This window comes from Camelus bactrianus, chromosome 30, assembly GCF_048773025.1.
Source record: "Camelus bactrianus isolate YW-2024 breed Bactrian camel chromosome 30, ASM4877302v1, whole genome shotgun sequence".
NCBI lineage: Eukaryota > Metazoa > Chordata > Mammalia > Artiodactyla > Camelidae > Camelus > Camelus bactrianus.
Window position 1 is genome coordinate 26,837,142 of NC_133568.1, and position 23,652 is coordinate 26,860,793.

The window sequence follows — 23,652 nt, forward strand, 5'->3', positions numbered from 1 at the left end:
ACTTGAGATGGTGAGGACAAAGCAACAGTCCAGATCCAGCAGAATAAATTACAGTAGGAGCCCCACCAACCTGTCTCCACTGAGTCTTGTCTCTCCCCTCGCCCTCTGAAATACTTAACAACCAAGGCCCACAACCCCCTGGTACTCAAGAGTCTGCCTGCCCCAGTACCTATCCACCCCGACTATAACTAGCTGAGTGCGTGTTTATCAGTTCAATTTGTTCCCAGTCGGCTTATTGCAGTTCTACCTGTAATTGCAATTGCAACATTTAATTGAATATTATGTAACTTGGAAAAAATGAGGTGCAAAAGGGGAGAGGTTCCTATAAAGACCACAGAGACTATGCTGAGTACTTTTGAAAGCTTCGATAAAGGGGTTGTCAAAAGGCCTGGTTAGCTGTGGACAAAATAGTTATAAAAGACCAGGTAGAGAAGTACAAAACTCTAGGAAGACTAGGGTACCAAGAAAGTGCTGGAAGTCTCTCTAGTTTCTTATTCGACTTTAAGAGAAAGCGAAGTGATAAATGATGCAGCATCGATGCAGTTAGTGGACCCGCTCTCAAAGAAAAGCACCTGACGAATGAACATCTGGATGACCTTAACAGGATGATGACTTTCCACTTTACCTGATTTTGAGTGATCAACCCTCCAACCACACAGCTAAGGGGGCTTCTAGTGCATTCTAAACATAGGGAGAGGAGGCAAGCAACCAAAATCATAAAGGAAAGAAAGGACATCCTATGAGCATTATGGAATTAATTTTTATAAAGACAGAATGCATCAGAGCTCTTGTTTTTCTCCTGGCATGACTCAGCAAACTGCGGAAGAACTGGCTTCCTGCGCCCCGAGGAGAGCGCGCTTTAAGTGGAGGAGGGGCACAGGTGAAGAGTCCCGGGCCACACGCTGGCTCTGCTGAGAACAGCCTCATGAGCAGAGAAATGAAAGGGTTACGGAATCCAGTCTGAACCTGAAAAATACAGAGAACCAACTACGAATGGGTCCAGTGCTCAGCAGAGATGATTCTGGAAAACAAGAAGCCGTGAGGAGCATTGGAGAGAAGGGCAAAGACCTACTCCATGATTTCCCTAAAAGGACTGTTTTCTCTACTACATGAAAACTTCTGCCAGAAACACTGAGATGTTCCCAGCTGCATGTGCTCAGAATTCTCCTGCAAGTTACTCAGTGTCTGGGGGTAAATCAGTGACCAAGCTCACACCAAGAGGAAAAATGCCTCAGTGGTAAGACTTGAATCCTGAAATAATCACTATTTTCCCAGGAGGAGAGTGTCACTTGGGGCCCCCAAAGCAACAAGTTTTGGTTAAAAGGAAAGCTTTTAGGGACTGGGCTTATAGCCCAGTAAACTTTACTAGCCTGGAAGAGTCCACAGACTCAGGTCTGGGGCAGGTTTGCTGAAGTCAGGAGATACTGCAGCTCGGCAGAGATAAAGAGTAACTAGCAGAAGTTAATCAAACTCGGGTCCAAGAGCACAGAACTTTCCTAACCTCTGGGTGTGTAACCAGCCTTGCCCTCCTTCCTGTTTGCAGCTGATAAACTTCTACCCTCCCTCACCCTCCATCTTTTGGAAAGGCTCCAAGATCTAGGCACTGGCGTAACCTCAGCCAGCGGGATCTGGCATGTGAGACTATCACGGCTTTGACAGATAACATCTTTCTCTGCCTCTTGCCATTGCTGAGAAACTTCTGGAGTCTAAACGCACCTGTGCTCCAATATACACAGAGCCAGCCTTCTGGCTGCCCTTCTTAATGCTCACTATCCTCACAGGCTGAGGAGCAGTGGGGCACAGGCCTTCAGCACCACCTTGGACTTGCTGTCACCCCCATGGCTTTTGGGCAAGAATGATATCAAAGTAGTGTCTTAGTAAGAATAATCCGAAAATGGGGACAAGACATTAGAAATAAGAGTGGGAGGTGGGAGACGAGCCAATGGCCTTCAGTCATTTATTAGTTTAGTTATCCAGTCAACAGACACCTCCTATGTCCCAGGAATTGAACAAGGCTTAAAAGATACAGCATGAAACAGAATAGCATGGACAGACTGGGTGGGCAAAGCCAGGGAGCATTTGCAACAAAAATTCAGACGAGCTGTAAGCCTGAACTAAGGCAGTGACAGTGGAGGTGAAGGGAGATGGATCCTGGTAGACAGTAGACAGACCATTAGAGCTATTTCTTACTTTTGATTGCCAAGGTCATACAGTTTCATTCAAACAATATGTAAGAGGACAAAAATACAAAGTTAAAAAGTAAGAGTCCCCTCGCGAGTTTAACAGCATGCCGATTCTAGGAGGCGATGTCGTGAGTGGGATGTGAGGGGGTCCCATTCCGGGCATGAACTGGACAGGTGCTTCTGAGATAACAAACACGAGAAGACCTATTTCTTGGGGGTAGAGGATGTCTACTTTGCTTGTGCTGGTTTGTTTTTTTTTAATAACAGCTTTATTGAACTGTAAATCCCACACCATACAGTTCATCCAAACTGTACAATTCAGTATCTCTCAGTACGTTCACAGGTATGTGCAACCATCATCACGATTGATGCTCGGACATTTTCACGACCCCCAGAAGAAACCCCATACACATTAGCAGTCACTCCCCACTTCACCTTAACCCTCCTCCTCCCTGACCACTTTCTCGTCTTACGGAGCTGTCTATTCTGAGCATTTCATATAAATGGAATCTGACAATATGTGGCCTTTTGTGACTGGCTACTTTCACTCAGCAGTGTTTCCAAGGTTCAGCCACGTTGTAACATGCATAGTACTTTTTGTTGTCAAATAATTCTCCTTTGCGTGGATAGACCACATCTTGTCTATCCGTTCATCTGTTGATGAACAAATATCTGGGCTATTTCCACTTTGGGGCTATTAGGAATAATGATGCTACGCACATGCATGTACCAGCTTTTGTATGCACACTTGTTTTCGATTTTCTTGAGCATATCCTCGAAGCTGGATTGTTGGGTCGGAGGTAATTTCATGTTTAACTTTTTAAGGAACTGCCACGCTATTTCCCACAGTGGCTGTACCATTTTACATTCCCACCAGCAACGCACAAGGGCTCCAGTCTCTCCACGTCTTTGTCAACACTTCCTGTCATCAGATTTTATGATTATGGCCTTCTTAGTGGATGTGAAGTCGTATCTTATTGTGGTTTTCACTGTCATTTCCTAACGACTGATGCTGTTGAACATCAGTTCATTTGTGTCCTCACCAGCTTTGTACACCTTCTTTGGAGACGTGTATAATCAGATCTTCTGCCCCTTTTTCAACTGGTTTATTATTGTTTATCGAATTGTAAGAGTTATTTAAAAGTCCCTTATTAGATATATGATTTGCAAATATTTTCTCCCACTCTGTGTTGTCTTTTCACTTACTTGATGGTGTCCTTTAAGACACAGAAGTTGCTAATATTGATGAAGTTCAGTTTATTTCTTCTTTTTAGCTTGTGCTTTTGGTACTATTATCTAAGAAACCACTGCCTATGCCAAAATCATCAAGAACTATGCCTATGCTTTCTTCCAACATTATTATGAATCTTTTATTGTGTTCTTGAACTGATTAACTGAGAAAATGAATGTGAAAGTAATGCTATTACTTATAAAAATATTAAATAATTTCATCTGACAATTCTCCAATGATTTCTTCCTAAAGAGCTATTGACAAGCATAATCATAAAAAGTGAAGTAACCAGTTTAGCAATAAAATATTAGGACAATGTAATAATAGTTTTCAAAGTTGTTGAACGTTCACCACAGGATAAATGTCACTTAAAATTACCATGTGAATTTCAAATTACTTCTACCAGAATTTCTAATTGTCAGCTATTTCCAGAATTCTGCCATGGTGGCCAAGAATACTAAAGCAAATAGAATTTTTTAATCTAAAATTGACAGCATGTCATTTTAATGGTTTCTTAAATTATTTGGGCTGAAGGTGAAACTTTTGCAATTGCACCTTTTGCACCATTTTTCTGGAGGACCTACACTGCAGACAAAGAAAACTTGTTTCACTTGCTTCTTTCTTTAAAGGGAATGGTGATGGTGGGGTCCACCACAGCCCTGCCCTGGAAGTTTAACTGTTTCATGGCCACCCAAAACCTTGAGTCAACTTCAGCTTGGTCCTAGAGCCTCCAAATACCACCAGATGCAGAAAGCCCACCTGTGGGCCCACCTTCCTTAAGACAATTCGCTTTTATGGGAAATTCTACTTCCAAAATTCACAGAAGCTTTATCTGGTCCACAGTGAATTTCATGACTTACAGGATTCTTTGCATCACCTGCCTCGGTAGGAAAAAGGAGTGACCAGGAAGACAAGGTGCCTGAAGCAAGAGCAGAGAGAAGCAGCGAAGAAGGGCTCCCTACTTCACGTTCATAGCACTTCCCCTGACAGATACATCACTCCCACCCACAACTTGGGGTTCGTTTTCTATCTTGACAGAAATGTTCATATTTTGACAATCAAAAACCAAGCGGAACTGTGGTTTATGTTTTAGAATTTACATAATGATTTTGTGACCTCAAATTCTCAAACGTCTCTTGATTGCAAAATATGCCTCCAGATGAACCCTCTCCCCACTCATTCACCGTGGGAATCCCTTGTGTCCTTTCCTGTTATTTCTGAGATTGACTCCAGGCTTCCTGCATAAAACCTCTTCCTCTCCTGTTGCCCCTGCCCTGTCGCCCAGCTCCGAGCAGCTGAACACAGCAGATACCGAAGCCCAGCCCCACCCCTCCATCAGGCCCTGCCTGCCCCTCGCAGGAACGTGGTAAGGCTCGCTGAGGGCAGGGACAACGTGAGAGCTTGCCTGTGCTAATGCTGCTGGCACAGGGGTGGACGCTCATCTCACAAGGGTGACTCTGTACTATCCCCAGCACCAGAGCTCTCCACCCCGACATGGAGCCAAACCAGACTGGGCCTCTGGATAAGGTGACACAGAACACAAATGCAAGCAGAGAAGAGGAGAAAGGAGTCAGGCCAGCCTCACAGGTTCCTGCGCACGGGCAGGATGTGGCTATTAACTGTAAACATCACAATTACGATTCTCTTTGCTCAAATTTCACACACCAAGTATCTCATCCTAACTTAAAGCAAGATTTCCTCTAGGAGATCCAGATGGGGGACATGACACATTCATTGCACGTGTAGGCTGGGCAAAGGAGTGCAACCTTGGTTGTCATGTCATTTCAAGCCTCATGAGAACCTGAACACATCTGGGGAGAGGAGGTGTGAGTACAAATGCAGGCGGAGGCACGAGTGTCCTGCCTTAATCCCTCTGGTTATACTGTTTATGTCCAGACACACCCTTCATTATAATGCTGAACCCATGTCTGGACAGTGAACCGCCAGCTCTCCCATCCTAGAGGAAGAACTGCAGAACATCCGATGGAAATCCTTGATACATAAGCATCAGAAAGCAGAACAAAGGCCTCACAAACTGTTTTCAGTGAGCTACTGACCTATCCATGATTCAATGGTCACGACAGCACGTTTATGTCAGAGCCTACTGACTTGTCTGCGGATGTGTCAAAGCTCAGAGGGATGTGCGTTGGAGCACTTTCAAGTCCAGTCCAAGAGGCATGATTCTGTTTCAGGCACACGTTTATTAAAATCTGAACAAAGGATTCCTCTGCAAGGCATTTTCCCACGTGATACGGCCACCCTGCCCCACCACCCTCCTACATCCACTCTAATGTTAGTTCAGTGACAAAAAAGGCAGAGGCTGATACATGCTATTGATTATAAAAATCTAGGCTTTAAAAAAATTCCTTTCCGATGTGTTTTAGTTATTTCTGAAGAACTCCATGGTCGTCAGTTGGCTAGCACGCCGATAGAAACTTGCAGAATCATCGCTAACTACAAAATACGTCGAGTCTATAAAATCACCTCCCAAGTTTCCACCTTTAAAGAAGGCATGGGGCAAAGAATAACAAACCGAGGTGGGATGACTGAATCGGCCCACAGGAGCCACACCAGAGTTCCCCAATTTCTCCAACAATCAGATTCCAAATGTCCCACGATCCCTTTCAAAAGTGTTTTTACAAATCAGGGAATCAGCATGTCCTTACAGAAGCGAGCACATAGAGCATCTTCACCTCTGAAGGAGGACTCTGCAAAACCGTAGAACCTGTGTAAATGAGAGGCTCTTTGGAATGACATTTTTAAGCTGAGAGAAGGGACAGTGGTAATTTTCCCTCATAGTTCACAGGCTTTTCTTTATGTTGTTAGTGTTTTTTAATCAAAGAAGAGATGGAGTCTCTTTTGTAGGTCCTACCGGCCACTTTCTCTTTTTATCATCTATCCAATTGCTCAGGTAGAACAATTATTAGAAATCTTTAAGCTATTATTTCTGGGCCTTTCTTAATTTCCGTGGGGGGGAAAAAACTACGTTGGAAACATCCAATACCTGATTATTCAATTAGATGAAGCAACAAAAGGAGAGATCCAAGGATGCCCCTCCCCGCATCACACAGACAACTTGGGCCTGAATGATGAGCACATTCAATGACTGCCCAACAAGCCGATTCTACACGTTAGAGACACTTTTATACCAAACAGGCAGGCAAAGGCGATGGCATGGTTTAAGCGATGGTGCCCACAATAAGCAAATGACATAGTGATGTGAACATCAGAATAAAAAGGCACACTCTGAAACTTTGAAAGTAGAAATAGGAGAACAGTTCCTTTTGGTTTGTTTTTTGTCTAATGTAGGCGAAAAGCAGAACAGGTGTATTCAGATTATTTTCAGGTGAAGGGTTCTGTCAGTCAAAGCAGTTAACGGTGGCTTCTTTCTCCTGGGGCCAAAGCAATCTTTGCTTTCGTTGGCTTCTGAGAATGTGTTTAGTCTTCCGATGTGTAGAGGTGATACATCAGGGCTACGACCAGTGCCGAGGCGGCTGGGATCACCCAATTGGTCCACCAGCTGGAAAGAGACAGCAATGATGCTTGCATGGTGTTTGGAGCAGGGACTCAAAACTTTTGCTCCTCCTACCACGAAGGCCACCGTGGCACGTTTTTATTACCTTTCTAGCTTATTTGGGGGAAAAAGTAATTCTGAGCTGCAGAAAGTGACATGCATACAACACACATCCGGGAACACTGGCAACTGCTCTAGCCCCCAGCCTTGTAAGAAAACTAACAACTTCCCCGTCCACTTACATCTACTTCTGTGCACTTACACAAAGCTATGAATCACCCCCACAACAGACGCCACCTAAGACTAGTGACTTATCAAAAGGACACCAGATCTGGGTTAAGTACCACAAGTTCATAAAAGTGAATATTCTTAACAGGTTTTAGTCTAATTACATCCACTAATTAAGAATTGAAAAATGGCACTGAACTGAGAACCAGAAGATCAAGGTTCTCATCTCGGGAGAGCCGTCAGCAAGCAAGCTCTATCAGCCAAGGGCAAATCATGTCCCTGAGCTATAAAATTTGGGAGTTTGAGGCATATGATTACTAAGGTTGCTGCTAGCATCACAGCTCTTCCCTCTGTGATTCTGTTTTGAAAATCTAATCTTCCCACGTGTGTGGCAGGTTTAAAGAGTTAAGAAACAGCACGCCCCAACTACTTAATCTGTGGTCCACAGCTGTAAAGTCACAAAAATCCCTCATTTAGTCTTCGTTCAGTCCCAGTGCACAGAATTTTTGATCTACTATAAATGACAGACTATGAATCAAATCAGGGGCAGAGCTAGGAAGACTTTCAATATAGATTTGAACCTATAATTTCTTGGAAAACAAATTAATATGTAGGTTTTAGAATTTGAATAGAGACAGGTAACACCTACATATACATAGATTTTCCGTCATAAACTTTTTATCCTTCAATACTCTTTACATGTCAACCCATTCAAAGACCAAGTTCAATATAATGATTTTAACTGCAAAAGGACTATAAGTGTAAATTTCATCTTGGTGGATTTTCAGTTTCCATTTTAGAAGGAGACATTTGAGTGAAAAGCAGGGGAAGCACTGCAGGGGACACACCAGAACACCGACAGCTGGGGGCAGTGGTATCCAAGAGGGAGAAACAGAACAGGCAGGAGTGTGGCTTTGATCTTGGGTCCAAATATATATATATGTATATTTGTTTATTTATACATATGATGGTAATAATACAAATCAGTATGATAGAGCTGCCAAAAATGTCAGTATGATCTTGGACTATAATAAATGAATCTAGTCCCTAGAACAAGAGATTCATGCTACACACTTGGATTTCTGGGTTCAACTCTAGGGCCCACTGGAGGAAGGGAAAACTGAGCCACGCTTAGGGAGATATAATCACGACAATTTAAGAAACTGACCACATATCTGGTGAGGAAGAAAACAGAATGATGTGTCTGGAGATTAAAAGATTGCCCAGGTCACAGGACTGCCGTGCGGGAAAAGGAGAGTGGGTTTGTTCTGCTCCTTAAGGCAGATGCAGCTGGAGGGTGAGACCTGTGGTTGTTCTGAAGAGTGTCCATGGTCTGAGCTGTCTGACAGTTTAGGAGGGAAGGCCCTGTGTAGTCTGGGTGCTTAGTGAAGATGACCCTGGGGGTGTCCGCTAGAGGGGCACAGTGGGAGCCTGGGATCAGAGGCTCCTCAGATGAGGGGAGAGGCCCCCAGATCAACCCTTGTTCTAGGAGCCTTCTAATCACAATAATGCTTTGAAAGAAAACTACCACATACCTGGAATTAGAATCAACAGTAGTAATAAGAGTTTCCTGAAACCAAGAGAAAAAGTGAGTTAAAGGGAACATATGAGTACACATAAAATTGACTAAAACCTGTTTTAAAACAAGATCACAATAGGTTATTCAATTCACTTCTTATTCAATGCAGTCCTCAAAAAACGTTGAAAGGAAAAATTGTATCATAAATGTCTTCATCTAAATGCCCAAAATTTCACCATTTTTTCAGAAGAAAAAAATTTAAGAATGACCTATATTTAAATTATTTATGAACATAACCTAGATAATTTGAAAGAAAATGTTAAAAATTAATAGGCTACCTAAAATATTCTGCACACAATAGACATCTAAATACTTTAATGTAGAAACTGAACACAGGTATCATTTACACATACACAGAACCTATCATTACCTTTAAAGAGAGCAGTTCCATTCTTTGAAAGCATGAATGAAACGTTCAACAAAACATCAGTTATTTTATTAAATCTCATATGAAGTAAAAGTGTACTCAGATTATAAGATATATTGGCCAAAAAGAAAAGAGTAAGTGTCATTTACATTGTAACACTCTAGACTAGTTTTCCTGGCCTTCTTTAACTATGGCAAGAAGGCTCCAGAAAGACACTGGAAGACTCAGAGGCTTACTTCACACTGTCACCCACCAAGAAACCTCCAAATGCCAGGGTGTTTCATGATTGCAGCTTGTTTTACTTCCCAGCACTGAGGTCCCTCCTGTCAGTACTGTGAAAGTGAACTATGGATGGCTCTAGGATGTCTGCTTCCCCAAATAGCTGGATAACTAAGGTCTAGTGAGAATGGAAGCTTTTCTGGGCCTGAAAACGTGTTAAGAAGCATTCTCCTGAAGCTCCACACCAGCAAAAGTGTTAGTGCCTCAAAGGAAGGTAGCCAAAAACAAGCAGAGTTCTCTTGTTTTCCAAAGCACAAGATAAAAAACCAGTAGCAAAACAATCAGCGGTTTGTAGTGAGGCAAAGCTACACACAGCAAGGCGCGTTAAAGACCCTCCCGTGAAAAGGCAGAAACCTTTCAGGGAGGGGCAAGCAAAGCAGTTATGAGACCCACCAACCTGGAAACATGACCTTTAAGACTCCTGACACAGGAGGAGGGAAAAAAAACAGTCATTTCAAAAGAAAACTTCACATTTATTATCTTTTTAAGCAACATTAAATCTTAGAGACTACAAAAAGTATTTGTAACCACTACAAGATTAGTTTTCAAATTTTGTACAGATAAATAAAATTAACAAGGATTACTAGAAGTAATTGGACAATGAGAAATTATTATTTGTTAGAAGGAAGACACAATCAATTCTGAAACAAATACAACAGTTCATTCAAGGTAAAATGTTACTGTCGCACTAGAAAGTTAAGCCTGAAAGAGTCAACAGAAGGCAAATGTGGATCTGTTACTTCGTTATACTGAGCACATGCATTTCGCCAGACATGTGGATAATTCTGTACGAAAAGCAGCTGGCCTGCCCTCCTCCACTGTCACTGTCACCATGAGCACTAATGTCCTGCTGGCACGTCATCACCGCCAGGCACAATTATCCCCCAGAGAGCTGAGCTTTAACAGATCATATACATTTCTGACTGCTCACTACCTGATAGGCTCTTAACCCAGGGGTGCTTCAGAGTTAAATTTGATTTACCACTTGGCACTTGGACCTCGGGTGGGTTTTGGAATGTAACTACCAAGTATGTCAATAAACAGGGAGAGAAGACTCCAGTCTTTGTTACAGGCTCTGCCTCCTGTTCACTCCGTGACCTTGAGGGTTCAATTTCAAGCAGAAAAAGGTTAACGATTAAATTATCACATAGTAAGTTCTCTATATAGGCATGCAAAGACCATCAGGCTTTTGCAAGGGAAAGTCATCTCATTTATAAGTTCATCTAACTTAGCCCATTCCTTCATTGGAGAGCTTTCCCCAAAATACTTCTGAGGCAGTGATGCCTTCCACGCAAAGGCTAGAGCCTACAGAGGCTTGAGAGACTTGCAACCACTGAGCCTAAAGTGGGTGCTCGGTGTGGTTCTGCAGTGACCTTCAACAAGGTCAAGGCTTGGAATCGGGTTGAGCTTCACTGTCTCACGTTCCCTGAAAGGACCATGGATCCCCAGGGATATCACAAGAACCAAATCAAGTCACTTATACAGCAAGGCTTTGAAAACTGCAAACATGGAAAGATACTGCCACCACTGATACTCTCCATGTAGGCAAATTTGATAGATATATATTTGCTTATTTAAACATGCATGATCTGTGTCTACAAATATCTTAAGTTGACAACTTGGCATGTTTCCCTTTAGGCAGGTTCAAGCTAAGAATCTCTGGTGCATCTTATTTCACAATTCAACTAGATCTTTTAAGCAGGCAACATTTCAAAAATTCAGACCACAGCATACATTTATCAGCCTGGAGACAGATGGTGTGGTTATACAGACACAACAGAAGAAATAATGAAGGACATTCTCTTCTTCTGATAAACTAGAAGCACAAGAAAGATAACTCTAGAAAAGTGGTTATGTTTGTTCTTTCATTGTGATGGCTTGTGGCCTCTAAGAAAAACAGCAGGTTCTTGGCCCACATTCCTCCAGTGACCCCAGTCACATATGTTCTAAAGGAGGAAAGGGGCTGTCTTTCAGAGGTAAAGCAGTTATGTGAGAGATTTAGTCCCAATCGGTGCTTTCTGCTGACAGGAATCATGGTTTGGGACACGGTTGGATCCACATTAGTTCTAAGTTCATGTAATGAGCCTTATCAAATCCTTGCTTTACCAAAGCTGAATGATAAGCACCAAGATGATTAACATACTGAACACCTAACAGGAAAAATTACTTTTTCCCCGACAGACTGGAGAAAAAGCAAAACTTCATGTTGTGCAGAATTTCAGTTGTCCAAAAAGTAGCCTCAAAAAGGGACTCAGTCGTCTAAGTGAGTTGGTCAGCTGAGAGGAGTGCTAATGAACCAGGGCATAAAATTACCATTAATAGATTTTCCTTTCCTAAGGAAAAAATGCATCAAAAAGTTATTATTTAATTAGCATTAAATTCAACCAACAAATATTTATTGAACACCTACTATGTCCCAGAGACATGGAGATGAGAAGACATGGCTAGTGTCCTCAAAAGTTTAATTATTTAATTTTAAAAATCTTTTTATTTTTAGGGAGAAGGTAATTAGGTTTATTTATTTTTTAATGGAGGTACTGGAGATTGAACCTAGGACCTTCTGCATGCCAAGCACACACTCTACTACTGAGCTATACCCTCCCCCTGCCAAAGTATTAAGACCTCTGCTCAGATTTTCACTTCTCTGAAAAGAAGCCTTGTGTCAAATCTTTCAGTTAGAAGCACAGTACTATTTATAAAAAATAGCTCTTCAAAAGGCATCTGTTGGTAATTATGATGAAAAAATTATTTTAAGTATTGAGAGTCTTGTGAAGAGAACATACAAACTATCCTACTGAAATATAATGATGGGTCTAAACAAATAAATTTTGTTGAGCCAACAGGTTACATCTTCATCTAACCTAGAAAGACCTGTGCTGGACTCAGGTAAGTAAATGACCTTTGCCCTCCAGTTTGATGGGTACGAAATACAGTGAAGATTAACTAGTCACCGAGTACTGCAGAAGACCACACTTACCGGAGGCTTGGTTATCTTTGATCTGTCATCCTGCAATTAAAAAAATAAGATACATTATAGGTTACTACAAAAAGAATATAGAAATGAATATATGTATGTAAATGTATGACTGAACATTATGCTGTACACCAGAAATTGACACATTGTAAACTGACTATTAAAAAAAACAAAGGAGAAACAGGACTTGAAAAAAAAGGGCACATTATATGAAAGGAAAAACATCTGCAAAAGTACCATTTCCAAAGTGCTTGCTTTTACTGAGTTTTTTTTTAAATTACTGTTTAGTAATTAGCACTTCAGGTTCTATCTAGGTTGTTAAACACACAGTTTGATCCATTTGACTGCAAAAATTAATAGCAGATTAAGTGCCAAGAGGTATTTCGATCTAGAGTTCCAAAGTTTAGAATAGCCGTGATAGTCAAATGTGCACACTGATCTGTACACACACTTATTAGACTTAGATCCTGATTTGTAATTCAGGGAGCAGCTAAGACCTAATCAGGTTCTTCTCTTCTATCTTCTGAAATTCCCTTTGGGGTTTGTGTGTGTGTGACCTGTGTGACATCCTCAGTGAATTCCTGCAGTCTCCCAATTGGAGGGTCATAAGCTACTTAAACTTCCAGCTGAGCCAATTCAAAATAAAGTACATTTGAGGCTGACCACAGGTGAGCCCAGTCGGCAGGTGAGGCAGAGATGCTGTAGTCACAGCCTGAAAACTCACCTGCTCTACCCCAACAAGCTTTGGAATGGAAAGAATAAGGACAGGATGGAACATTTTAAGGGAAAGCCTCTCTGATAGTCTGATTACTTCATTTTGGGGAAATAGAAAGATAAAGATGAAAATATGTGGGCGAATAAACTGTCCAGATAAAGGAAGCTTACTCTCTCAAAGTACCATCTCCTACCACCAAGAAGAACCACCTCCCCACTCAAAGGAAACTGCTCTAAAACGGATTTCCTACCTTCAGGCCTTCCGCAAAGAGCCTACTTCAAGCTCTCCTGCATTCATGGTCATTACAAGAAACATCAATCGCACACGATGAAACGTTTCGTACGGTGTTTTGTCTTTTCATATGGTTTCTCGTGTGCTCACCGTGGTTAAGACTATTTGCCTTCTTGTCGGAGAGCCCACTTCTGGCGGCACCGCCACCGTTTCAGTTTGGCCACTGGTAATGCGCCCCGAGCCGGGGAAGGAGAAAGGTGTTCACTGGCTCAAAGGAGAGGTCCATGCACTCTCTAGAGTTAGGAGGGACCCACCTGTCTGCTTTGGATGCTCAGAGAATTCCACTACTTCTCTCCAACTTTGCAGCTCTATCCTTGATAACTTTGGTTGATGGATAAGTGAAGTTATAAATGGTCATTTGAAAATGCCACAGAAGATTCTAAACTCCTATTATAGCCCTGGGTTTACATAAAAGCTGAAACAGGCTTGTGTTTTCCCAAAGTCAGTCCATAGACTGGCACCAAAGATGATATCCTCAAAGGTCTGAGGGAGAGTGAGAAGAATGAGGAGGACCATGTGTGGGCTGTGCAGGAGTCAGAGCCTTTTCATTTAACACAGCTGATTTTTTTTTTCTAAATCATTTTTTAGAATTAAAATATCCTCACACTAATGAAAGCAGAAAATTAGAAAGGGTTTTTTTTTTTTTTTTAAGAAAAATACTTTGGTCAAAAAAAAATCAAAAATAGAACTATTCTGGGTCTATACTTCTACCTTCTAAGATCTGCTGCTCAGGGATACTTCAGACTCTGAGATGCCCTGTCCCCAGGACATGACCCTGGGATGAGAAGATCCTAAGTGCTGGTGAAAAATGCAACCATAGGATGCAAAGAAATTTCTGGTCAATGTATTTATGACAAAAATGGTATTCTAAAGTTTTTTGCTTTACTCCTTTTAAAATTTTGTAATATGCAAGTCTACAGATTTGAGTAAGGTCAACCCATAGCCTTAAAGAGAAACAAGGCCCCACAAAGGTGCTTACCGGGTGCAGCTCCCCAATGATAAATGTTTTGGACAATTCTCTAGCATCTGTAGAGTGCCCGACATCCTCAAAGTTTTCAGTAGCATCACCTCCAGCTTGTTCCCTTAAGACTTCTTCCCCACCAGGATGCTGTTCAGAGGACAGATAGATAAAAAATTAAATATTTTTCTAGGCAAATGAGTTAAGAGAAAATGGCCAGTTTACTGAACCAAATAGGCTACTTTAGAAGTCACAGATGACAATGTGGAAGTATAACTCGCTCATAACATAGGTGAAAACCACTCTTTTGTATTCAATTTCCTTCTTGAAAGTTCAGAAGATCCTTTCTCCAATAGTAAAATGCTCATTTCCTGGTTATTCACATGGTAATAAAAGCAGAGGGCACACATTTTTAATCCTTTGGGAATGTCCTCTTTGCTTTTTCATAAAGCTCTCAAAATCTCAGTACAAGCTTTTCTCAATCTTTACCCAATCTATTTTTAATTGGGTCTTATACTTTGACCTTTGACTTCTTCCATCTAAGTGTGGACATATCATGCCTGAGGTGATAATTCATCTTTGAAAAGCTCTCTGTGTGCCTGCCAAGTTTAGCAGCACCCAGCCTGTTGGACAGGCAGGTGAGTTCCTTTGCAGATCTTACTCTCCAGTAGGAAGAGAAAGTGAAGCAAGCAAGTGTGGTAGTCACTTGCTCAAGATGCTGCCATAGGACATGTTATGGATAGGGAACAGAGGCAAAGAAAGAATCCAATCCTACACGGGGGAGTTGGGTGGAAAGAGCCTCCTGTGGAATTAAAGCATTCCAGGGCTCTTAGCTGCTTTAATTGGTGCAACAAAGGATGCGCTATGCTGGGGCAGAGGACTGATGAGCACGGCCCAGTCACAGATACAGATGAAGATGTTTAGAGACTGAGGGAAGGGGTTCTCAGACAAGTAAAAAGAAAGTAAGTGCTTGCTTATATCATCCTAAATACTTCTGTAGGGGGAAAAAAAAAACCTCGTCTTAGGTCAAATTCACCCTGTCCTTGAGCAAATCACCTACAAGTGTCCAGTAACGGAACAAAACAATTCTCCCCTAATAACTGACTGCAAGCTTGATCTCTCGGTTAATGGAGTACACAGAGGCACCTAAGACTACAGAAGAGTGAACAAGCATTCTGTTTTGAAACCCGTTTCTCCTTCTACCTTGTTTAAACATATCTAGCACTAAAGGAATCTACTTATTTTTTTCTCTACTATTTGCAAAAGTTATCCATAAATATTGGAAAGCACAAAAAAGAACATAAAGATCACCTAAATCATCCATAGTCTTACCATCTAGAGAAAGCTGGTTATACATGTATGTAAACGTGTAACTAATTTTTAAAAGAAAATTGTGATCATTACCTAAGGCATGTGGTTTTGTTAGATGAAAAGCAGATTATAATACATAGTCTGGGGACAGTATTGCCTAGTGGTTACTACTACCGTGAGAACTTGGGAAAACAATGGTACTTATCATTTACAGTTTTTGAGGATTAAATGTGTTACTGTATGTGTTAAAATGGCCAGTAAATATTATCCAGCACTTTTATTAAATATTTTCCAATGTCACTGAGTATCTTTCCTCAATACGACTTTTTACATGGCTACATAACGTTACATCCTGTAGGCATTTCCAAACTTCTTTGCAAGTCTTCCACTAGGGGCACAGAATATTACAGTCCACTTAAACACGGGAAGCCACCCTGGAGGTGCACTGTGAGAGCCCACCTGAAGCTGCCTGGTGCATCTCCAAGGCTGTGGCAATGACAAACATGGTTTGCTGATTCTCAAACAGTCTGTTTATTCTCAGGCACAGCCTGAGATGCACAGACACGACAACGTGGGAGACACAAAATGACTAATTTACTCGGCACCCACAACTTACACAGATTCACAGACTGTCGTTCCTTCTGTGTGGGTGGCTTCACTCATGAGTTCCTTAACTTTTGGTTCCTGTTAAGAATATGGGATCACAGACAAATCTCCCAAAATAAATCATTATTTTCCAATTACAGCCTTAACCTTAAACAAGGTTAAAAACACAGATTGGCCTTTTATAAACAATCATAAAACTAGACAAGTTTTTAAAATATAGAATTTGATCTTTAAAGTCCTATACCAGAGAAAATAAACATTCTGCTTCATAGAAAGTAACACAACAGCCTTCACCTAAAACAAAAAACAACTTCTCAACTTAATTTCTAATCAGGCACAGGAAACAAAAAAGTATGTGTCTATATGTACGTATGCATGCATGTATGTATCTGTTTATGATTTACACCTGGCCTAAGCCACTTATAAGGCAGTTTTCTAAGGGAAAAAAAAAAGAGAAATATCTCAGGTTATATTGGTTTCAATGACCACTGTTTAAGAAAAAATACAGTACAGAATGAACGAATTGATGCTAAAATACTTTGGCCCTACCCTGAGGATTTTTTAAACAATTAGTAAGAAAAAGCCTAAAAATTGATTTTTTGGAGCAAAATAATTCAAGTCTTGATAAGACAGTAAGAAATATGGGACTGGCTTGTTACGTGCAGCGAGAGGGAGACAGACAAAAACACATCAAGGAAACCAACTCTAAATCATGATGGTGTGGCACTCAGCCATTTACCCCGTCACTGTCCGCACTCTCGTGAGCAAGTTCATGCTGCAGTTGAATAAGCACCCATCACATCTGAAGACTAAAGGAAATGCTCTTCCTTACCTGCCAGCACTCAAAAGCGACAAAGAAACTGGGAACGCTGCTGTTGGCAACATCTTAGTCTTTCCGAGATGGTCTGTGTCTGCTATGTCTGTCCAGAAACTCTCACAGGACACATACTCCCATCTTCAGGGCAGGTTATAGAATTTAGGGGAGCCAAAGAAAAAGTCAAGGCCTTGAAAAAGGAAAGTAGTAGAAGAATAGGCAAGTGAGATTATCTGAGGATTTTCTGAAAGATTAAAGAAAAGACCAAAATGCCCAGTCAGAGGGAGGCAAGATTACAGGTAACAAGAAGAGGTGAACTTCTCCTAAAGAGTCTGAGCCAAAATGGTGCAGCTGGTACCAGAAAACCGTCCCAGTAAAGCACCACTAGCCAGAACCTCCACTTGTCGCACCATATGCAGGCAGACAGCCGTAGAGCCCAAGAGAGAGAAAAAACGTCAGGAGTGACTGCAAGGAGGACGCAACAAGGACAGAGCTGGGGGCAGTCATGGCCAAATTCCCACCAGAGCCGTACCTGTAACGTAAAATCTCCCATTTTTCCGGAGGAAGATTCCATTTTCCACTTGCCTTACTATGTGCTAAAGTTAATTCACTCCAAACACACATACTAAGTGTCTCCATGTGCCAGACACCAAGGTGTGCCAGATGCAATAGTGAGCAAAGGAGGTCACGGCTCCTGGGGGATTTACAACCCACTAGGGATCCAACAAAAATACTCCCAGGCTGCACGACTGCAAGTGAAAATCAACATTCTGACCCTAAAGAGCACAGTGCTGTGAAGAGTGTAACGCGGAGAAAGGGCAGGCTGGAGGGCCGAGCAGGCTCACGGGCTCACAGCCTCTTCAAGGATTCCTCCAGCCTTTATCCTGCGAAGCCATCGGGTGGATCCAAGAAGGAAGATGACAAAATCAGACTTAGTTTTAAAACTATAACCTGGTCTTCGGAGTGGACAACAGCTGTGAGAGCAGGAGAGGACCTGGGAAGACTCTTCGCTAAGGCCAGTACAGTAATCCAGGCAAGAGATGACGGTAGCCCACCATAGGCTGGGAGCAACGTGGAAATGAGGATGTGTGGACAGTTGTCGGATAGAGCACTCAGCAGGATCCTGTAGGCGTGAAGGTGATTGATGGGAGATGAGACAGCATGATGACTCAGATTTCTGGCTTGCAGCATCGAATGGACGATGGTGCCAGTTGCTGGGAATGGGCTGGAAGGAGACCAGGTTTAGGGGATAGATAGTTCCTCCCACACACTGTATCCACATATCTGGTGAGCCAATAATTCCCTGTCGCTTCTGTGAAACCTTCACTTATTGTAAGTTCCCCCAATACACCTTGCACTGGCAGCATGTGAGAATCTCTAGATACAAACCAAGGAATATCAATAAAAGAACTAGAAAGAGCCTTCACTTTTTGCACCTTTTTGCATTTAAGGGTTATTTCAGGAAAATAAAAAGGAAATATATTTTAAAAGATGAAAGACTGGCATAGTCCGTAATTCAGAAGACATTTAACTGTCACAACCTCCACCCATTCCTAAGGACACTTTCAGAAAGACGAGGTAAATTCTTACGGTACAAACAGTAACGCTGGCTACCAAGTCCTGAATTACAACTGGCTTTCTACCACTCAAGCCATCAATGCTTCCAGCAGCGCTGGCAGAGTAGATCTCTTCTCCTTGAAGTACTTTCCTCACATGGCTGCCAGTACAACAGGCTCTCCTAGTTTCCCTTCAGCCTTACTGGCCACTCCTGATCTTCTCCAAGTCTCAACACAGGAGCACCCCAGCACCCAGTCTTTGGGGGCTCTCCCACTGTCTAGCTCCCCTGATGACCTTACCTAGCCTCCGACTCAGAATATCACCTGTTCTCTAATGAGTGCAGTTCGCCAGGCTTCCCCTGAACTCCAGGCTCCTTCCACAGGCAACAGCCTACTCACCTGTTCACCCGATGTCTAATGCACAACCCGAATGAAACGTAACCAAAATCAAATGTTTTAGTTTCCCTCAAAGTACACTCCATCCGAGTCTTTCCATCCTCAGTGAATGTTGCCACCATGCATCCAGTTGCTACAGCCAAAAACTAGAAGCCCAGCTTCATTCCTTTTCACTCTGATCCATCAGCAAATCCAGCTGGCTACCCTCAAAACATATCCAGAATCTGCAGAATCTAACCACCTCTCCCCACTTCATGGCTACCACCTTAGAATAAACCACCACCATCTCTTGCATGGACAACTACAATCATCCCTTAACTGGTCTCCTGCCTCCTGTCAATCCTTCCACAGTCAACCCCACAATGCCAGGAGGATTTTCAGAAGTTAGCTTAGTCCAGGGTAGCTGGTCATAGCGGAATTAAGAGAGGTAACAGGTAATGGAGAAAAGCGAAACAGACATGCTTCAGTGACAGGCTGAAGGTGATGGGTCCCCCACACTTGCAAATATCCAAAGTCTTCCCACTTCCTACAAGGGCCCCATGTGAATCCTTGCCACACAGGCTTCTGACAGGCCCGAAGACCTGTCACACTAGTTCCCCATCTCTGCACCCTCACACTTGCCTCTGCTTGGAATGTTCTTCTCTCAAACTTTGGTAAGATTTCATCCAACCCCTCATTTATACTTTGCTCAAATGTCAGCTTTTCAGAGCCCTTTGCTGAGCCGCCTGTCCAGAAGAGCCCGCCCTGCCCCCACACCATGGTCTCCACCCTCTCCTTGCTTCTTCCTTCACAGCACTCAGCACTCCTGTAGTTCTATTTAAATCGATTTATATGTAAGATTCGTGAGCACAGAGACTTTGGTCTGTCTTGCTCATCACTGTTGCCCAGTACCTAGTTCAACGCCTGGCACATGGCAGATACAAAGAACTGCTTTAAGTAATCTGGGCCAAAGAAGTGGGATAAGCACGGACGATCACACATTGGTCTTAGAACTAGTACACACAACCAGTTAAGTGCCTGATGACAACTTTCTCATTCCATCTACTCCAGTTCACGCCCTGCTCCTTCTCCTAAACTATAATAGTCCTCACCATTCAGAAACCATATAATTTCACATTCAATTGCTGTTTAATTCATTTAATCAAAATATTTACTGAGTATCTACTACGTGCAAGGCATTGTGTGGGACATGCAAAGTACAGGGAAAAAATCAACATGACTGGATCCTGAAGAAGCACGCAAATAATTTGAGATTAACGAAATAATGCAGAAAAGACCTTGGCTTTCACTGATACAGCCTCATGGTTTTGACTACTCATGAGTGAAGCAATAAGTCCTAAACACACAGTAGTACACACCACCAGTAAAGTAAGAATCTGAACCACTCTCCCTGAGAGGCAGGAGTGAATGGTCACTGAGCTACTGAGAGTGCTGCCCCAGCCGCCCCAGCGTTCATATCACAGAGCACTTTGATGATCTCAACTTCTTCTTCACCATGCAGCGTCTTTTGTTACTATTGTGATAAAAGCTTTGATTTTCTTGTGACAAATGACTCTTTAAAAAGCCACCTGTTGGTGACAGAAGTGAAAAGAAAACCAGGAAGTACAGTTTTGCTGCCAGACATTAGAAATTTGGTTTCCAGTAAGATGTGAATTCACAAATGGCTTAGAATTGTGATGTAAACGAGTCCACCAAGTGCCCTATCTGAATAGAAACTAACAAAAATATGACACCTTCGCAAACGCTGCTCTAGCGAGTACTCCAGACCGGTGCTGTCCTAGAACTTTTTGCAATGATGGAAGTATTTCTATATTTAAACTGTCCAACATGGTGGCCAGTAATGACAAGTGGCCTCTGAACACTTGAAATGGAGCTGAAAAACAGAATGTGAATTTTATTTAATTTATTTAAATTTAACTAGCCATTTTTGTCTACTAGCTACTGGATTAGAAAGTGTAGCTATATGCAACACATTTTTCAAGAGACAGAGACAATCTAGGTGAAAACTGAAAAGGCATTTCATTTGCAGTGAAACACATGAACATTTATTTTCTGTGTGTGTGTGAATAAAGGTGAGCTCACACGTTGAAAGGAGCACTTCTCTATGTGGTGTGATGATAAAAGAAGCAGTGGCGTCAGGTGACCCCATAGCTTCGGCAGAGCCTCCTCTCAAGGCAAGGAGACCAGCAGTCAAGGGTCATTGGTTAGAACAAGAAAGAGTTCAGCACAAACCAAAGTGCCTTGGAAGAAAAAGCTTTTGTCAATTGATTCATCCAAGGAGAGTCTACCATGAAAGCTGAAGATGGCTGCAGATCAAATGACTCCTTTCTGTGGCAGGTTTTAGGATCAAGCCTGACCTGTTTTACCATTTTATCAACCGCAGGGCATCACAAGGTGAGAATAGGTTCTCACCTGTAACATGACAACGCAATAAATGCCTGCGTGGCATACACTAGTTTACTTTGGTTTACATTAACTTAATATAAATTGTTTCATGACTTTAGTCCTCCTTTTACAATCATTAAAGGTTTGAAGTGGTGTCTTAGGCTTTTCAGTTATACTTTATTTAATGTGGGGAGCACAGTTATAACTGTGCTTGTGAATTTGAGGATTTGTCAAAGTCAAGGGTCTGCCAAAAACATACAAAAATGAGAGGAATACAAATAAGGCAGAAAAGGAAAAGTGCTAAATGAATATCAAAATTCAAGGAAAGGACAGATCATTTCAGCTGGAGGGCAGGCAACAAAGAAACCCTCAATATGCCAATCATGCAGGATGACTGATAGGAAGAAGGAGGTCACCCTCCCCTAGCAAGGGGTCACCCCAATTAATGAAACTCACAGAGCCTGTGTAGTACTTAATGATCAAAATCCTCAAAGGTGTATCCTGTTTTTAAAAAAATGTAAAAGCTCAAAAAGGAAGAAAATAATACAAACGATAAATTCTTCTTCACTGGGCTCCAAATATCCACAATGAATTAGGCAATATTTAGTCCTTCGGTCAATGCTAACAAACAGAAAGAAGCTCAGATTCTCACTTCATCTTTAATTAATAGTGCCTACTATTAATGCCAGTGTTTTCAGGTAAACACTGATGAGTTACCTGCTATGAAAAATCCACACACTTAAAACCAATGACGAACATGTTAGTCTTGGTTTACAAAGCTGGCCTAGCCATGATCCCACCCACCCTTCTCTTTCCAAATATGACCTACTGGTAAGAATTTGCTTTAATCTGAATAAACACGCAGTGCAGGTGGCGCTCAAGTGCTCTTGGGATTGCTTCCTTCAGGAGAGATAGCAAAGCTATCAGGGTTAACCTCATACTCAGAGCCTCCCCTTCGAGACCTTATGATAAGCGTCATTCACAACCACAGTTCCAAGAATCTCACCAAGAAGACACATGGCCCATTTAAAGCTATGGAGCTCAATGGTTTATCTCCTAGGTCATTACAAAGAAAGGTGTGACCCAAACCCGATGGGCAATGCTCTTGTGGTCCATCAGTGCCACACCACACTATTCAAGAGGCAAAGGTCAGTCTCTAGAAGGTCTTCTCATTGCACCTTATCCTCTAACTACCAAATATTCTCCACTGCAATGATACCTAGTAGTGAGAGAGACCACACACAACATGTAACTTCTTTCCAACAAAAATAAGAGTCTAATTTCCTATACACAGGGGGAAAAAAAAAACAAAAAGAATATCAGAGTAAAACAGCAGAAGGTGCTTTACCAGTGCAAATACATCAGGGGTCGGGTACAGAATAAGCACAGTCAATGAAGAAGGCAAGGTCTTGGATCACTTCTGTATGCTAAAAGGCCAAGAATTCTAAAATCAACATAAGAAGAGTGATGCTTCAAATCCTTTTTACAATGAGGCCAAGGGAAATGCTAAATAAAGGAATAAACACATTATTAGCGATTCCATAGGATGAAGGATTTTTTTTTCATTATAGGAAAATTCTACTTCAGAGTTAATAGTATGTTAAATAATAAATAGTAGTAATAATACACAAAAAATGGATACATAAAAACTGGCAAGATAAAAAAAGATAAACAGGGGGAAGAAAGAACAAAGGGGATTGAAAAGGTATTGGAAGAAATCATGACTGAAAACTTCCCAAACCTAAAGGAATCAGATATCCAAGTACAGGAGGCTCAGAGGGTCCCAAACAGGAAGAACCCAGACAGACCCACACCAAGACATATCATAATCAGGATGGCCAGAGTCAAGGATAAAGAAATGATCCTAAAGGCAGCAAGAGAAAAACAAAGAGTGAGTTACAAGGGAACCCCCATAAGGCCCTCAGCTGATTTCTCTACACAAACACTACAGGCCAGAAGGGAATGGCAAGATATATTCAAAGTCCTGAATGAAAAAAAGATGCAGCCTAGGATACTCTATCCAGCAAGGCTATCCTTTAGAATAGAAGAAGAGACAAAGAACTTCATAGACAAGCAAAAACTAAGAGTTTAGCAACACTAAACCCATGCTAAAAGAAATATTCACAGGTCTACTCTAAATAGAAAAGAAGCAGGATGCTACAAAAATGAGAAACTCATAACTGGAAAGGAGATAGCTGCCACGAATTACAAAAAGAATAAACACAAAATTGTAAAAGAAGACATCTAAGTCATTAAGAGTGGGAG

The 23,652-nt window shown here is 41.8% G+C and overlaps 1 protein-coding gene across 1 annotated transcript in view; it reads right to left on the minus strand.

Annotated features, from left to right (window-relative positions):
- Positions 1-5,595: 5,595 nt before the first annotated feature.
- Positions 5,596-23,652, minus strand: part of CYB5A (cytochrome b5 type A) — a 34,470-nt gene continuing 16,413 nt past the window's right edge. Inside the window, exons 2-5 of the mRNA XM_010971823.3 lie at positions 14,341-14,469; positions 12,359-12,388; positions 8,692-8,726; positions 5,596-6,934 (exon numbers count right to left, since the gene is read on the minus strand). Of these exons, the coding sequence (XP_010970125.1) occupies positions 6,853-6,934; positions 8,692-8,726; positions 12,359-12,388; positions 14,341-14,469 (276 nt within the window). The 3' untranslated portion in view covers positions 5,596-6,852. The remainder of the gene's footprint in view (positions 6,935-8,691; positions 8,727-12,358; positions 12,389-14,340; positions 14,470-23,652) is intronic.